Consider the following 18,336-nt stretch of genomic DNA (forward strand, 5'->3'; position numbering starts at 1 on the left):
ACAAATACTTGAGTGCCAGCATCTCGCACTTGATGAAAAGAAAGAAATCCTAGCACCGAGCAGATCTTCCATAAAAGCCTGCTGCCTGGAATCGAATCTCCAGGCCATCCGCCCTGGCTTTGCCCCTCCCTTTGTGTTTCTGTATCAGGACCAGTGACCCTCTCTCTGCTCAGAAGTGGCGGACACTTTTCACCCTGTCTCATCCATCCAATGATATCAAAGTTTTACAGAAGTTTAAAGAAACTTCTTCCAAAAACATTTTAGATCCCTGTGCTGTACTACAGAAAGATGCCCAGGCTATATGCCACATCCTTTAAGGACATCACAGATACCCGTGGAGTTAAATCCTACAAGAACCTTGGGAAGTAGGCACATTTTATTATGAGAAAAAGTAGGTACAGAGAAGTAACTTGCCCACAGTTACACAGCTGCATAAAGCCAAGATGGGGCCCCAGGACTCTGGAATCAGAACCCATGCTCTGATACGCGCCACAGTCATGGGGAATAGTGCTTAGAGAAGAGGCGCTTAATTCCTTAACTTGGGATATCCAGTTTTCTGTAATTTACAAGAATCTTTTGATGTTCCCAACCACCTGCCCTTTATTACAAAACTTCTCTATAACCTGGCTCCCCGCCCCCTTCACCTCCTCCGAGCAGCTCTCTCAGGGTTACTTGAGATGCTACCTCCCGGGTTTGAAGTCCTAAAAATTCTCACCGAATAAAACATAACTCTTCAAAAAGAAAAATGATTGATATCCCATTTTATACAGACATATAGTTTTTCACTGTATGAATGCTTAAAGTGATACTTTCTCAGAATAGGTTTACCTTGCATCGTACTGTGATCAAAGTTGATCTGACCAGTCACCATCCTTGGAATTGGATTTTTGCTTTATACCTCCATTCCTTCGGTTTCATTCATTGTTTCATCTTTCAATCATTTAGAAAAATAACCCAAATTATATAATTCACTTAGAAAGTAGGCTTTTTTTGGAATGGTGTCAATAAGGAAATTAGATGTGAACCATTTCCATGTAGCATCTACAAGGAACCAAATTTTAAAAAGGCACAGGGTTAGGACTGTTATTTTCATACACTTACGTTTCCTGTAAATAAGTGTGTAGAAATAATGGCAGTTGCTGGAGGAAGGGCCCAAGAGCAGCCCTAGCCTGCGGCTCACACACTGTTGGTTAGAGGTTCTCTCCTGTTGGCAGGGATGCTCATACCTGGCACCAGTCACAAATAGGTGTTGAGATGCCACCTGGCGTCCCTGCGAGTCCAGGCTATTTAATATCCTCACATTTGGAGTGATTTTTAACAGCTCTGTAAAAACAGCCATTCTCACCGAAAGTGTTTTTCCCCATGGTTTCAGCAAAGTCTTAAAAATGAAAGACTTTGCTGAAAGATGTGGAACATAAAAAAAAGATTGGGTGAAACTGCAGGGATAAGGATGTAAATGTTTGTGAGAGATGATGGAGAAACGAAGATAAATGATGTATCTTTTGATGAAAATACTGTTGTCGAGTATTCCAGGGCTTTAGCGTGCTTTCGCTGGGCAACACGTGGACATCCAGGGTGCTTCCTCCCCATCTGGATTCTACTTACCATATCAAGTTTCCTGATATGTCTTTTGACTTGATTCCCGACTTGATTCCCTGACCTCTTGCACTTTGACTGTTCATCTACCAGAATCGCCTTTTTACCGACATAGATTCTCATGTTATACACCAAGAGCAGAAACCAACCCCTGCCCTTCCGATATCCTCAGAGGCTTGACTCAAGAACTCTTTTATTTATTATTAATTATTAAGTCTAGGTGCTTATTATTATTATAGATATGCTTACTCTACCAAGAAGCAAATAATTTTGAATGTCTGATCATTATGGGCCTATAAATTCAACAGAAAGTTTCCCTGTCTGCTCTGTTTCTTTTTTTTTTTTTTTTTTTGTCTGCTCTGTTTCTAAGCAAGAGATATTATGATATTGTGGAAAGGGCTCCAAACTAGGTTCTGGTGGATGAGGATTGCATCCTGGCTCTGCCACTGTGAGCTTAAAGAAAACATCTTATTTTCCTGTGCTCCAATTTGCTGATTTGTGAAATGAAGCCAAGTTTTATGATCTCCACAATCCAGTCGAGATATAAAATTTTGTTGTTTTCTATATACATGTTAAAATAATCCTAAATTAAAAGTGGAAATGTTTTCTTCAGTTGAATACTAAACTACCAGCACTACTAATTTCAGTTCCTGTTATGAATTCTCTGTTTTTCAAGCTCAATCCAGAAATTCAGTTACTGCTAGACAGACAGAGAGGATGAATTTACTAGAGATGTCTTTATATTCATTCCAGCAGACCAACTTCCTGATAATATTTAGTGCTTAAAAAAACGTTTGAAGGTAATCTTAGAACACTCTAGTCATCTATTAATTAGAGGCATGGTCTTTAGACAGGGATGGTTACTTTTTCTTCTGCTTCATGTGTTGACATTTTCCCAAATATTTCTTGCAATAATTTGAGTAATACCTACTCTCTCTCTTTCCATAAATATGTATAAATTACTGCCCAACATGCACATGTACAGAATTATAGTTTTTTTATATTTGTTTAATTATTTACAAGTTCAACTCACTAAAACACACCATGATATATATTTCCTTCTGTAAATCAGCTTATAAGAAGAGTTAGTCTTACATTTAATGTACTCTAATTGTATCTTTATAAGCTTTAAGAATAAGATGAACCATTATCTTAATATTTTTAAAACATAATACTCAGGATACTCAAATAGTTACTGAAATACTCCACAACGTTTATACTGTAGTGTGAGTCTATATAATTAGTTTTCCATGGCTAGATAGTGGTGGAAATTAATTATATATTTACAGGCGCCTTCCCTGGTTGATTTGTGGGGAGGTTATTTTACTGTCAAAAACTAATTTGCTCACGGTTTCCGATATTTGACGTGAAGTATAATTGATATTATTTTAGTTCCATCTCCTATGTTAAATTTTCTCATTTGATGTGGTTTGCTCCATTTTCCTAATAGCAATTACTTGGCGAGCTGTCAGAGGTAACCCACATTTGTTCCCTCAAGGCACTTCTTTTTAATGTAATTTTTTGGTTTCAAACTCTGGACTTAACACCCTCCAAATGTTCCAGCTGTGACTAGTTTTCACTGCAGAATGCCAAAGAGACTAAATTTAGAGGGAAAAAAAATGTGTAGATTCCATTTTTAAGAACAGTTCAATTTTACTGGCTTTGTTGGGTCTGCTTGCATAATTTCCCCTCTGAGGCAGTATCTTGCATAAATCAGAAGCTTATCTCCAGATTTCTTTCTTTACTCCTTGAGAATTTCTACTCAGCCTTAGTGGCTAAAGAAAAGTAACTCATTTGGACTTAATTATCAACAGTTAAGTTGGGAAGTGACAGTGATGGTACAAACGCAGAGCCACACCAAGGTGAACCATCATCCCAGTTTGCTCACAACTGAGGGATTTGGACGGACGTGGGCCTTTCAGTCCTGACACTGGGAGAGTCCCAGGCAAACTGGGAACAGCTGGTCAAGGTTTCTTTTTGGATTTGGAGATGCAGCACCCTTGGTTCAGGGGAAGAACGCTTAGGGTGGAGTTCTGCTCTCCAATACTTTCCATCAGTTGAGGGGCCGTCAGTTCTCTACCTCCAACCAGATATAACCAAGAGACAGAAATAGCAAAGGGCAAGGATGCAGATACAGAGAATGGACTGGAGAACTCGAGGTATGGGAGGGGGCGGGGGGTGAAGGGGAAACTGAGACGAAGCGAGAGAGTCTCACAGACATATATATACTACCAACTGTAGAATAGTCAGTGGGAAGTTGTTGTATAACAAAGGGAGTCCAACGCGAGGATGGAAGATGCCTTAGAGGACTGGGGCGGGGAGGGTGGGGGGGACTCGAGGGGGGAGAGTCAAGGAAGGGAGGGAATACGGGGATATGTGTATAAAAACAGATGATTGAACCTGGTGTACCCCCCCAAAAAAATTAAATTAAAAATTAAATTAAATTAAATTAAAAAAATAAAATAAAAAATAAAAAAAAAGAAATAGCAAAGGGAAGAGCAGTAACTGGGTGGTAAGTAGAAGGGGGTGGAGAAGGTGGGGGGGACAGAGAAACGTCATTTCAGTAGTCAGTCCTGGTTCTGTCTCCTTTTCCATGGAAAAGCCGCCATGGTTTCAAAACAGGTCATAATGATTTGAAGAAGGCACTTCCCTGCCTTTTTCATTCCAGGGTTTGGAAGCATGAGGCAGGAAGCAGGACCAAAGAGAGGGGAAAATATGCAAGTAAATAATATTTATGACCTAATTCATGAAAAATTTTCATATGGTTTCTCCGTATATTTTATATATATATGTTATACGTATATAATATATATATATTTAAGCCTATGCTTCTGGCAGGTTATATTGATAAAGTTGTATTATATAGCAATGACAGATGAATGAAACGAGGCGCAGAAGATGTGAGCCTGTGTGCAGGCCTGATTGTGACAATAACACAGGTATTGAGTTTTTCACAGTATTATTTGATGGCCAGCAAAACACTAGCTATTTTTGTTTTTCTGAAAGCAGAAAATATGCATCATATCATGGAATGCAGAGCCAATAACATTTTTGGGTTTGTTTAAGCTTTCAAAGCAATAATTTAAACTCTGACAGTTTTGAAATCCTAATGTAAGAATTCACTAACCCTTCATGAAATTATGTGCCGAGGACATTCTTGTCAGGGAAACATTGCATATACATTAATCAGATGACTTTGGTGTGTGCTAAGTACTACATTTCGGTGATGTTTGCTGTATTTGGATTGCTCGAACTATATTATTGGCCCAAATATAGGAACATTGTTTTGTGGGTGACAATAATAATATAATACACTCGATTACTGAATATATTAGAAACGTTTCCAGGCCTTGAATGGCGGAGGGGTCAGCAACGTCTGTTTCTCTCCTAACTCCGTGGCTTACTTTGTGAACTCAACCCCTACTCCTTCCCTTCCTCTGCCGCTCTCCTCCTCCCTCCCATCCCTCTCCAAGAAATAGCAGCATGATAAATGCTTCTTTCAGTTCTTCTCCCATCCTTGCTTCATACCCTCCCACCTTCCCCACTCCCTGGAGGGTAAGTGGTAGCTTTTAAAGAGACAGCAGAGAATCAGGGCGGCCCCCTCTGGTTTCCACAGGTGTTACTCATTTGCCGTGAAGGTGCCTATGAGGATGGTGTGTTGTTTTCTAAGTAAGAATTAAAAAGTGATGTGTGTGTGGTGTGTGTATTTTGATGTTTTTGATCTCTGTGGAAATTGGGAAGGCCTCTTTCAAAATCAATATTATCTTATATTTGGGCCAATTTAGAAATTCAATATAAATTCTCTTCTAGCCAAAGGACCAGATTACCAAAAGGCCTACTTTTTGTATTTCATCTGCTACTCCTGAATTTTAAAATAATTAAAATCATGCCAGTGCAGTATCTCAACTGCACTTAGCTAAATTATAAGTCATTGCTCTGTATATTTGATTCTATCCAAAAAAAAAAAAAAAAGCCTTTTGAGAATTTGGAACTTATTCTAATTCAGTTATCTATTAAGATTATTTTGTTTAAAGTTTTAACTATTGTGTGTAGTTTAATAGGAAATATACACAGATACTATTTTAATATAGCCTAAGTCATGGTTTGAAAATTACTGAAGGTTATTATATATTCTATCACATCCACCTTTTTTCAGTATAAATCCCCACATGGACTTTTTTCTAGTAATATGCTTTTGAGATGTAGTCATAAACATTTAATTAAAGACTATGCCATTATCCTCACCGCATTTCCTATTTTAATAAGGAAACTTTCTAAGTTTAATAAATTAGCACTAAAATGCTGGCAGCAAGGGTTATGACTTGAAAATATTAACAATATTTTAAAATTTCTTATTTATTTTAAAACATAGTCCTTTTATCTACTGAAATATTATCACTCTTAACAAATTACTTGGAAACAGCAGAATTAAACACTTTTGAATATAACATACATTTAAAATAAAGAGTAAGTAGCATTTTCTGTTATTAATATTTAGACTTACTGTACAGTTAGAGGTTCTTATTAATGGGAACTATAAAATAATCAGAAATATTTTGACCTACCCTGATCTTGTGTGAATCCAGGTTCAAATTTAGTGGGGGTTTTTTTGACATTTATTGCTATTATTAATATTACTGTTTGCTATCAGTATATATTTTGACTCTTTAATTTACATTTTGATTTTCAATAAATGTGTAGAATACTTAAAAAGTAATTATTATTATATTATGTGGGCTTGGAGGGGTGTGTGTGTGTGTGTGTGTGTGTGTGTGTATACACACATGTATATATATACACACACACACATTTGCTATGGATTTGCAAGGAAGTTTACAAATAGCCAACAATGTCCTGTCAAAGTATAATTTGTTTTCCTAGCCTAGGTTTATATTTTCACAATTTCAACTTAATTATTTGTCTTTTTATAGAAACAAAGGATGGAGTATGGTCCGAGAGCAACTGACATTCCCTCTGCTCCATCACCTCCTCCAACACCAGCTCCTGTTCCTGTTCCCCTCCCACCTTCTGCTCCAGGACTTGTTCCCATGTCAAAGGTCCCAACAAATGTAACCCGTCAGAACAGCAGCTCCAGTGACAGTGGTGGCAGTATTGTGCGAGATAGCCAGCGACAAAAACAAGTTCCTGTGGACCGTAAGTTTCCCAGGGAGGCAAAAAAATATACAGTTTCTCCTGTGAATTAAAAGTACTGCTAAGTAAAAATTGTGTATTATTTGTTCTGCTGGTAATAAATATTATTAAATATACATAATAGTCCTTTATACTTGCATGGTACGTCATAGATTGCAAAGATTTTCACCTGGTTTCTCATCCTCCAAGTAATTCTGAGAAACAGAAAGTTCTGTCTGCTCTCTAATGTGTGTATTTCTACACGTATTCCAATATATTGTGGTGGCTAAATGCAGACCCTGGAGCCAGACGTGCTTGAGTTTGTATCGTGAAACGTCACTTGCTGGCCATGAGACCTTTAACAATGTAATAGTCCTCTCTATACTTTAATATCTGAAAAGTGGGGGAAAATAATGATATCTACTTCATAGCATGATTGTGAGGATTTCATGGAATAATGTATGCAAAGCACTTAGATCAGTTGTTCTCAGCCGGGGGTGATTTTGCCCCCTCCCCCTGGGGACATTTGGTGTTTGTCTGGAGACATATTTTGATCACAGTTGGGTGGATGCTACCGGCAACCAATAGGTAGAAGTTAGGGATGTAGTTAACAGCATCCTAAGATGAACAGGACAGCTCCCCCACACACATACACAACAGAATCATCTGGCCCAAGATATCAGTGGTACTGAGGATGGGAAAGCCTGATTGATTGTAACCAATATGACACATTATAAGCAGTTAGTAAATATGTGCTCTTATCATCATCAGTAGCACCATCACAGTTTTTCTGCTTCTCTTCCTCATATCTGCTATTCATATATATATTATAGACACACACACAACCACATTAGCTTAACATAACCAACCTGCCAATAGCAGTTTCACATTTGCCCCCCAAATTCAGATTTTATGTGATTTAGGCTTAAATTTCATATTTTTGTAAATTGAAGTTTTATTTTTCATGTGAGTGGTTAAATCTGAAAACCAGGTTTAAATAAATTAAAAGAAAAGACACAGTGGCCAACTTTGGATTATCCTTGTTAGTACTTGGGAACAGCAGTGTGGGTAATTTGAAAACTGAAGGTAATTCTCAGATAATTTTTATTTTGTTTTATCTTACGGTATATGGCTTGTATGTTTAATCTTCAAAGTGTGTTTTTAAAAATATAAAATTATTTTGCTTTATTGATACTTGACATATAAACATTCTTAGAAAACTAGATCTTGGAAGATATTTCCTCAATATGATAGAAGTATATAAAGTGTATGTGTGTAAAGGATATCTTTCATTCTCTCAAACAGCCTCTCCTAGGGTTTGGTTCTGGGTTCTTTTCTCATATAAACATACTTTTACTGTAGATGATCTCTCTATTTTCATTCCTTTCAATACTGTTTATACCGTTGGAAAAGGAGTGGCTTGAAAATTTGTCTTCATATCAAATCTCATCTCTGGCATCCAGAGTATGTCTTCATATCAAATCTTATCTCTGGCATCCAGAGTATCTGTATCTCATCTCAGATACAGGTTTTGAACTATTAACTTTATAGTTGAGAGTGGTTTCTTGAGATTCAGATTCTCATCTCAGTAAATCATAGTCCCATCTATTCAGTTGTGGTTATTCTTTTTTTTTTTTAACACTTCTTTATTATTTTATTTATTTATTTATTTATTATTTTTGGCTGCATTGGGTCTTTGTTGCTGTGCGTGAGCTTTCTCTAGTTTTGGCAAGCTGGGCTACTCTTCGTCGTGGTGTGCGGGCTTTTCATTGTGGTGGCTTCTCTTATTGCGGAGCATGGGCTCTAGGCACTCAGGCTTCAGTAGTTGTGGCACACAGTCTCAGTAGTTGTGGCTTGTGGGCTCTAGAGAGCAGGCTCAGTAGTTATAGTGCATGGGCTTAGTTGCTCTGAGGCATATGGGATCTTCCTGGACCAGGACTCGAACCTGTGTCCCCATCATTAGCAGGAAGATTCTTAACCACTGTGCCACCAGGGAAGTCCCCAGTTGTGGTCATTCTTGATAAATTAAAAATTTTTTAAAAAGAAGACTCTGAAACTATCATTATTTAATTGTTCTAGAAATTCTGGTTAAATGCAATAAGCACAAACCTACTTTTATATATTACTTTCTCAACTGAAGTATAACCAGTTTAAATTACCTTCTTATCCATATCTTGACCTTACCAAAGAAGTAATGGGAACTGAAGTTTTGGAATAACGATTAGCTCTTCCTGTGTGGCAAAAACAACTATGCCTGTGCGTGTGTGTGTGTGTGTGTATGAGAGAGAGTGTGTGTAAATACAATTGGCTACTCAATTTTAAAATATTTTTGTGTATTTTTTTAAAAGAGGCTTTATTTTTTTTTTTCAGACATGAAAGACATAGTTTTGAGATGAGAAAGTTCTCTAAATATTTTTACTGATTTCCCTAAGGAAAATTTTCCTCTCAGAAACTTTCTTCATTCTTACCACAAGTTTATAACATCTCCCTTCTTTGTTACGTCAGTGCGGTAATCTTTGACACGGTGGCACTTCTTTTCCAGGCCTGGGAGCAGGGTTCACAGGCATTCAGGCCCAATTTTGGAACAATCTGTGGGCTGGGACAACTTGTTCTTTCTCCTAGTCTAAGAAACTAAGAATAACCTAATGGGAAAGAGGCATGGTTAGAATACTTTAAAGATAGAGAACTCTCCTGATAATTGTGACTCATCATCTTCAAGTCTGTTTTTCATAAGCAAAAGGGTGACATTGGTACGTAAAACATAAACATCTCTCCCCAAATGAACACAAGTACTTGTTTCTTTAAACTAATAAAATTTTGCATTTACTTATATAACATTCCTTTTAAAGGTAGCTCAAAAGTGTAGTTTGGTATTAAAGATAATCCTTTTTATAAAACAAGTCTTTTCTTGATAGCTTTTTTTTCTTGACAACTTTCTTTTTAAGGTAACTCTGCTTCTTTAAACATTGGTTATTTGTTTATTTATTGATTTACTTATTTAATTTATTTATTGGTTGTGTTGGGTCTTTGTTGCTGTACATGGGTTTTCTCCTTGTGGTAAGCAAGGGCGACTCTTCGTTGTGGTGCGCGGGCTTCTCATTGCAGTGGCTTCTCTTGTGGAGCACGGGTTCTAGGCACACAAGCTTCAGTAGTTGTGGCATGTGGGTTCAGTAGTTGTGATGCATGGGCTTAGTTGCTTCACAGCATGTGGGACCTTCCCGGACCAGGGATCGAACCCGTGTCCCCAGCATTGGCAGGCAGATTCTTAACCACCACACAACCAGGGAAGTCCATGAGCACTTTTTTGAAGAACATTTCTTCTGAACGAATGTTGGGGCTTCCTCAACAGTCTTTTTCAAATGAAATAGACATGTTTCTTTATTGGTAACCAGGTTTCTTTCAAAATAAACATTTTGTACTACCTATGTTTTCTGCTTATGGCCTAGACTTCTGATAGGAGTAAACTGGAAGGGGCTGTAAGTTGAATACTCACCCATAAAAATGTTACCAAATAGCCATGAACAAGGAAAAAAAGTCAATAGGCCTATTTTTAAAATGTCACAAGTAGCGAGAGCCCGAGAGCCCGGCTCCTTTTCTGAAGTGTTACTACATTGATTCAAACCAGCTGCTTGGAGCCCTGTGTCATATAAACTATTCAATTTGACTTGTCATAGGATTCAAAAAGGTTCTCCTCTTATCACTTTTGAAGATAACAATGCTTCAGTTGTTTTGCATGTCTTCCATTTCCTTTGAAATGTTAGTCCCTTTATTTGAGTTTAATCTTTTGCAATCAGAAGTGTTGATTTAGAAAGAGGCGTAAAGTTAGTCTGGTGTGTAGTTATGTGCTAGAACATTGCAGTTGGAAACAAAAGCCAGGAACGCATTAGAAGAGGTTTTTATATTCCCTGAAAAGCGGTTATGCTGTGGACTGGAGATAATCCTGCAGTAGCTAAATCAACAGATGAGGAAATAAATCTTTTAGTGTGGTGATACTTTTTTTTTTATTTCTTTGAGATGTACTCCTGTGTTGTATGGCAGTGTGACTAAATTGTATGGATTTAAAAGAGTTAACTAATGAAATGCATGTCCTGTATTAATTAAATGTAACGATCAATAATATTCCCTCTCACTCTCTAGCCCCCTCATCCTCCCTCCCTCCTTTTCTCTTATTTCTCTTTCTTTCGACTTTTCTTCTTCAAAAGGTTTCCCAAGTACTTGAGACATTAAAAAAATTAGACTGAAATAACACTATCTGATTATTTCACACTTTCATTTATTTCCCTGGGGCACCAAACACTTTCTAAAATACTCCTCCTGAAAAAAAAATCAGAACAATGGTCACAAAAGCTCCCTTAGTGACCAGGTCACTTTCACTTGCCAAGTTAGTTAATTGCATTACTAAACCAGTTCTTTGTATTTAATCCTTGAAGGCAATATACAAATACTGTGTGTGTGTGTATCAAACTCACATTTTAAGAGCATCACTTTATCTGTAGTATTGAGAAAAGAATGAAGAGTGAAGAGTGGGGTTATGAGCGTAGGACCAGAGAGACGTGTGAATAGGCTGGTGACTCAGACCAAGCTGGTAGCAGAAAAAAATGGAGTGAAGTGATTGGATGTGTGGTGTCTTCTAATGGTAGGACCAACAGGATTTGCCAGTGGAGTGGATGGAGTCAAGGGCAAAGGGGAATCAGGCATACATCCATGTTATTTTGTTGGAGGAGTAAAATTACCAACTAAAAAAAATAGAATTAGCAACTAAATTGGGAAATCTAGCATAAAAGCAAGCTTCGGGAAGAAGATGAGTAACTCAGATGTGGGCACATTATATTTGAGGTATCTAATAGACATCCGGTGAATATATCAGGTAGACAGTTGATATATATGGGTCTAGAGTTCTGAGGACCAGCCTGGACTGGGGAAATAATTTGGGTAGTCATCTGCTTTTAAGTGGCACTTAAAGCCAGGAGACCAGGCACAACCATCATTGATGGAGTGAGTGCAGACAGAGAAGAGGTCCAAGGACTGTGTCCTAGAATGTTGGGGAGATGAGATGAGCGTCTGAGAAAAGGATGCTGAGTAGAGGCTGGTGAGACAGGAGGAAAATCAGAGAGTGTGGTGAACTGAAGGCCATAAGAAGGTGTTTCAGGGAGGGATTGCCTTCTTAAAATGTTGCTGGTGGATGAAATGAGGAAATGACTGAGAATCAACCATTGGAGTTTAGCAAAATGGAGGGGAGGGATGGGGCCAAAAAGCCTAGTTGCAGTGAATTTAAGAGGAAATTGGAGAAGGGGAGTTGGAGCTGGCTGGTATAGACAGCTTTTCATGGAGTGTTGCTAAAAGGGGAGCAGAGAAATGGGCAGTAGCTGGGAGGGGACCTGAGGTTAAGAAAGGGCTTATTTAAACGTGAGAGAAACAACAAAATAATAGCATGCTTGTAAGCGGATAAAATTATTCAGTAAAAGAGGAGAATTGAGAACATGGGAAAAGCAGGGGGGAAATTACTGTCCAAGTATTTAAACAGACCGAGGACATGGGGTCTAGTGCACATGTAAAGGGGTTGGCCTGAGGAGCGTGGAAACAGTTCATCTATAATGTAGCAGAAGGAAGGCCGGCAGAGTATACAGGAAAAGTGCTGGTGGTAAGGAGAGCTGCTAGGGGAACTTAGGGAGGTTTTCTTTTAACTTCTTTATTTTACTTGGAAATTATGCAAGTGAGATCATCAGCTCAGGGAGAGGACTGGGACCTGGGAATTGGAGGTTTGCAGAAGGAAGAAGATAGGAAATACTCGTCTGACAGTGGACAGTTATACGGTCCTGGGTAGGATTTCTCAACCTGAGTCCTATGGACGTTTGGGGCTGGATAATTCTCTGATGTATCAGTGTGACCTGTGTGCATTGCAGAATGTTTTGTGCATCCCAGGCCTCTGCCCACTGCATGATGGTAGCCACGTTCCCCCTTGCCTCCCGTTTATGACATCCCAAAGTGTCTCTAGCCATTGCCGGATGTCCCCTGGGGTCAAAATTTCCCCCAGTTGAAAACCAGTGGCCTCAGAAAAATGTAGTATGATCGTCAGGGAGCATTAACAGCCCGGGGGATGTTCCTGATCATGGATTTAACATAGCTCGCTCAGCACTGTTGTGTGCTATTCGGTGTGCAGGGGCAGCACAGAATAAGCAGGTAGTGGGATTTAACAAGGATGGGGGTTTTGTCAAATGAATACAGTGAAGAGAGAGAAGAGATGGGGTGATTTTAATAATTGATCATGGAGTTTATACTTGGTGAGGATAAAAGGAAAGGTGGTAGGAATACTAGATCATAAGTCCTGTTGGGGTCAAAGGATTCTTGGCATTGGGGTTCTAGAGAGAGTGACAATCGCTAGGGACTTTCAAAAATAACCTCCTCTATGTTGGTATCTAGGGAGGAAATCTCAGATGGAAGAAGTGCAGGATGAACTCATCCACAGACTGACCATTGGGCGGAGCGCTGCCCAGAAGAAGTTCCACGTGCCACGGCAGAATGTGCCAGTTGTCAATATCACGTATGACTCCACCCCAGAGGATGTGAAGACGTGGTTGCAGTCAAAGGGCTTCAACCCTGTGTAAGTGTCTCCGGGGATACTCTACAGCTCTGTGTGTACAACATGCAGTGTTTTCAGTCTGATCACTAAGATGTCAGAAGTGACTCTTTAAAAATGTGAGAACCCAAACTGCGTCTCTTTCTATGCTGAGGAAATGACTCTAGCCATTTATAGTTAAAAAAAAAAAATTGGAAGAAGCAGAAACAACTGTCATTTGGTGGCACCCCATTTTCTAGGTGGTGGTGTCTGGTCGTCATTGGTTCCTTAAGCAGTCTGTTGGCAGCTTTGAGGCTGGTGGCTGTCACTCTCCCTCAGAAGGTCACACAGGGTAGGATTGTGATCTTAGACTCCGAAGGCCACAGAGGACATATAGCAGAACCTTTCCTCCTGCTGCAGCATACACATTGCAGGCAAATAAAAAATAGATGACATTACTTATCGTTGGTTATAATCTAACAGAGCTTTTCTTTTAGGAACTGCACAGTGAATTTTCTATTTATCGATGATTAAAAATTTGTAAACATTCTTTTGTGTATTTGGTACACCTATTTGAAATTATGTATTTGAACTATTTGACTGCTACATAGTCAAGAGAACTTGACACATTATAAACTCAGCCAGCGTGACTGGAAAAATGAGGTACGCTGGTTAGTCCATCACCTGGCTGCTAGGAAGTTATTCATTCCTTCTATGAAACACCAAATTTCAAGGACTTGGCACTGCACAATAAGGACACTAAACCCAGGTGACTCTTTTTGTCTCTTCATGATCGATGATCTGACGTAGCCTCAGGGTCATTATCATGACAGTCCCTTGTCGTTGCCCTAAGCACTCTAGCACCATTTATGAGGCCCAGTGTATGGGACACCTAGAGAAGAGAGGTTGTAGCAGGACCAGACATTTTTCTTTTGTTTTTTCCAGACCATATTATCTATTTATTTAATTTATTTGTTTTTATTGAAGTATAGTTGATTTACAGTGTTGTGTTAGTTTCTGCTATACAGCAAAGTGGCTCAGTTATACAGCTGTATGCATTCTTTTTTATATTCTTTTCCATTATGACTTATCCCAGGATATTGAATATAGTTCTCTGTGCTATACAGTAGGTCCTCATGGTTTACCCGTTCTACATGTGATAGTTTGCATCTGTTAACCTCAAACTCCCAGTCCATCCCTCCCTCATCCCTCTCCCCATCAGCAACCACAAGTCGAGACAGCATTTTTAATATTCAGTTTCCTTCTTTTCCATCTTTTGTTTTTTCAGGACTGTCAATAGTCTTGGAGTATTAAATGGTGCACAACTTTTCTCTCTCAATAAAGATGAACTGAGAACCGTCTGCCCTGAAGGGGCCAGGGTCTTTAGCCAAATCACTGTACAGAAAGCTGCATTAGAGGTATGACTTGTCAACCTAAGGTGGTGTTTTTCTGCATTAGTCAAGAGTGTGGACTGCAATTTGAAAGCTCTGGAAAGAATGTTTATGTCCATGTTGGTCACTTCCTTTGCCTTTCATACAGAGCTGAATTCAACTTGATTCAGCTTTAGTAATCTGTCACTGGGGACCATTAGTGACCATTTTCAGGGAAATTAATTTGTTATAAGTGCTCCTATAACATGAAACTTGAGCTTCATATACTTTTGGACATCTAATGAAAAGCCTAATGTTCTCATTTTACATGTACTATTTCTGTAGGCATTTTATTTACTTACTTTGGGTGAGTAAATAACTTAAGAGGCCAGAACTCTTTTGCCTTAGCTTAATATTTAGTTTGGAGATTCTAGCAGGTTAGAGGTCATAAAGTCTTAAAACCGTGGCTGTGTGCCTTAGGCCTGCTTATGTATATAAATAATCAGAGGGAAAATATTAGGTAGGGATCACTGAAAATAGCAAGCCCTGAAGAGTAATTCTTTATAGTTGTTTCCATGAAAGCAAGAGAGTAAGTGTTTTCTAGATTGGATATACTCAAGCCTCCGATATCCTACTCTACTTAACACGGGCTGTGTAAGGGTAGTAGTTTCTAACTGTTACATCTCACAGCTCTTAATAGCTTTCATGAAAATTAAACTTGTACTCCAGTGATTGGCGTGCAATCAATATGTAATTATCTCTATCAGGTATATTGTATAAATTCAACAGTTAAATAACTCAGTAAAATAGCTTCATGCGTACAACCCTGTAACCGTTCTCAGTCAGGAGAAATTGTATTTCCCTTGGAAATGTTTCCTACAACACTCATCTCGGTTGATTCTATATTAGGCTTTTCGTATATTGAATGTGAGTCCGGATTGTATCTTTTCTGAGGCAGTTTTGTTACCATTCTGCCTTCTAATTTTATTGAGAATGTATAAATTCCTCCTCAAGGGTTATGATAGAGAGTTCCACATTCCTAACGCTTCTGAATTCCTTCAGTCCAGACTCCCCGTCACTGTCATTTGCCCTGACGTCCCGTGTCCCCCTGGCCTCTTGCTCCTGTTCCTCTGGATGTGAATTGAGGCAGAGACTTGCTACCTGAGGTTCTTCGTCTTCCCCAGGCACCTTCCCAGCATGTCCTTCTCTAGTTCATCGTTTAGGTTACTCACCAGTGTTGCCAGAGATTTCTGTAGATGAGAAAGGAATAAGGAGGGTGCATAGGGATTGTAGGTCAGGCTTGGAAAGGACAAAAGCCAACATGATGTCAGAGGGTCAGAGCCCTTTGGTATGAAGAAACTTGGTGTTTTTCGAGCCCAGTCTTTGGGCCTGATTTAGAATCCCCTGAGGTAGATAGATGCGTGTCTTGCTTGACCTAAAGAGCATTCTTTGATTTACCATCTTTTTGTGCTTTTTGTACAATCTCTTCTTTCTCCCAGGGAATCCGGAGCATTCCACACGCATTACTGATTTATCTTTAGCATGTTCAAGTGAAAGGCATGATGAATCAATTGCCTTAAGACAGTATAAGTGAAAATGTGATATGAGTAAAGTCCAGATTCATCACCTATATGAAGGACAGCCGTCAGTTTTCCCCTTAGAGACATGAAAGAAAAACACAAAGGACTTTTAGCCTGAGCCATTTCATTACATGATCTGCAGCCCACAAACCAGTAACCATCTTGTCTGAACCACGTTTGTTTTTCAGGATAACAGTGGCAGCTCTGAGTTGCAAGAAATCATGCGAAGACGACAGGAAAAAATCAGTGCTGCTGCTAGTGATTCAGGAGTAGAATCTTTTGATGAGGGAAGCAGTCACTAATTCATCTGTAAACTCCATTATTCTTGGCATCATTCCAACGTGCTTTGTTTTAAGAAGCCATGAAGGGAATGTCCGATTCTTATTTCTTGGTATACAGAATTTATCGCCATAAAGAAACAGTGCAAACATAAGTAAGCAGAGGACTTGCTTCTGGGCCCGTTATTTTTATTAAAACTAAAAAAATTGAAAACAAAATTTCTGACCTTGGGAAATATTTTGCCTACTTTACCAAGGTGAGGTTTCCTTTATTGGATTAATCATTTCATCCCCATCTCAATGCCTAAGCAGACGTTTTTGGACAGCAGCGAATTTATTTATTGCAACAAAACGGAGATATTGCCCATGATTCACAATCTAAACATTTTCAGTTTTGCCTGTTACTATGGTATATGTTATCCAAGGTGGAGCTTACTTTAGGCTAGCCTCTGCTTACTTAGGTCTCTTCTTCGACATACTCAATAATAGAATATTTAGATTTATTTAAAGTTCTTAATGCCAACAGTTTTTTAAAAAATCAAAACGTTTAATGAACTGTAAAATACAACAAGGCCTTGGACATACAAATAGAAACCTTTGGAGCATTCCCGAGACATTTTATTTGTCATGGCTCTGTTGATCCCAATTCCTTGTATAGCTTGTATTTTGATTTAGTTTATATTCTGCTTATTATCTATACTGTGTTCTTATATATGAGACAGCACAAGTGTACAAGAGGTCATATACATTCAAAATCTGTCACAGGAAATAGCCTGCATTGGTGTGTGCTACAGTATTCTGCTTAATGAAGGCCTCAGTTCTGAATATTGATATAACTAGTTAAGAGCAAATTGGGGCCATTTTATGTGTTTATCTGTGTCAAGTTTTTCTGGTAATAAGAAATAATCTACACATATTTTAATCCTGTGAAAGATTCTAGGTAGAAAAAAGAGACCTAACCTTCAACAAATGTTATTTTTGGAAACATGATTTTTGTCATTAAATGTTATATTATTTCACATATATAAAACAGATGTTATGTAAGAATGTTGTATATTTTAACATAAATCCATTTAGAGAGATTATCTAGATTCATTAATTTTCATAGTGCCTTTTTCACATGAGTCAGCTGGAAAGTCTGCAATAAACAGTATTTGCTGTATGTTAATAAATGGTTTCTCTCTCATTGGCAAAAGGGACCTTTGGCGTGGAGAGCAGGGATCAGGGTTGTGTGGAATGGGAAAAACAAAAGCCCACTCTCTTTTTTTTTTTTTTAACTGATTTCCAGTAGAGTTCTGAGTGGGTAGAAACCGCTCTAGAATACTTTCTTCAGTTGTTTCTCTTCTTTCCACCTCTCTTATATCATCATCATCTTTTCTTCTACCATCTAGTCACTGTTGGTCCCATTAGTAAAAACAAACATACGGTATTTGTGATTACGAAGTACTTGCACATAAATGCTTTGTTAGAGATCTACAATAATCTATGAGTTGTACTTTATAGATGAGGAGGCTTAGCTCCTAGAGGCTAATTTTCCCCAAATCATGAGGGATATGAGAGTCTCTTGTCTTCCATTTCTCCATATCTCCAAAGCGTTGTCCCTCGGACATAGTGAGGCAAACATGAGAATAAGAATTACTGTAGATCTTTCCCATTTCATAAGCACTGATGCACATTTATAACTTAGCCCTTATTGAAAATCTCTGAAGATGTAGGGATAAGACAAAAGAAATTAGGATAGAAAAGTTAAAATAACCTGTGTGTGATATAGCATATCTGTATCATTTATGTGTATCTTTATGTTATACAATTCCAAAGGAAAGTAT

The 18,336-nt window shown here is 38.4% G+C and overlaps 1 protein-coding gene across 4 annotated transcripts in view; it reads left to right on the forward strand.

The window, feature by feature from the left end:
• The window catches only part of EPS8 (epidermal growth factor receptor pathway substrate 8), a 177,928-nt gene extending 160,256 nt beyond the window's left edge, over positions 1-17,672 (forward strand). For all 4 annotated transcript variants that reach the window (XM_057702845.1, XM_057702842.1, XM_057702841.1 and 1 more), the window contains 4 exons: positions 6,528-6,750; positions 13,147-13,327; positions 14,571-14,700; positions 16,421-17,672. In XM_057702845.1, coding sequence (XP_057558828.1) covers positions 6,528-6,750; positions 13,147-13,327; positions 14,571-14,700; positions 16,421-16,534 — 648 coding nt within the window. In that variant the 3' untranslated portion in view covers positions 16,535-17,672. The remainder of the gene's footprint in view (positions 1-6,527; positions 6,751-13,146; positions 13,328-14,570; positions 14,701-16,420) is intronic.
• Positions 17,673-18,336: the final 664 nt, after the last annotated feature.

The sequence above is a fragment of the Hippopotamus amphibius genome, chromosome 12, assembly GCF_030028045.1.
Source record: "Hippopotamus amphibius kiboko isolate mHipAmp2 chromosome 12, mHipAmp2.hap2, whole genome shotgun sequence".
Taxonomy (NCBI): Eukaryota; Metazoa; Chordata; class Mammalia; order Artiodactyla; family Hippopotamidae; genus Hippopotamus; species Hippopotamus amphibius.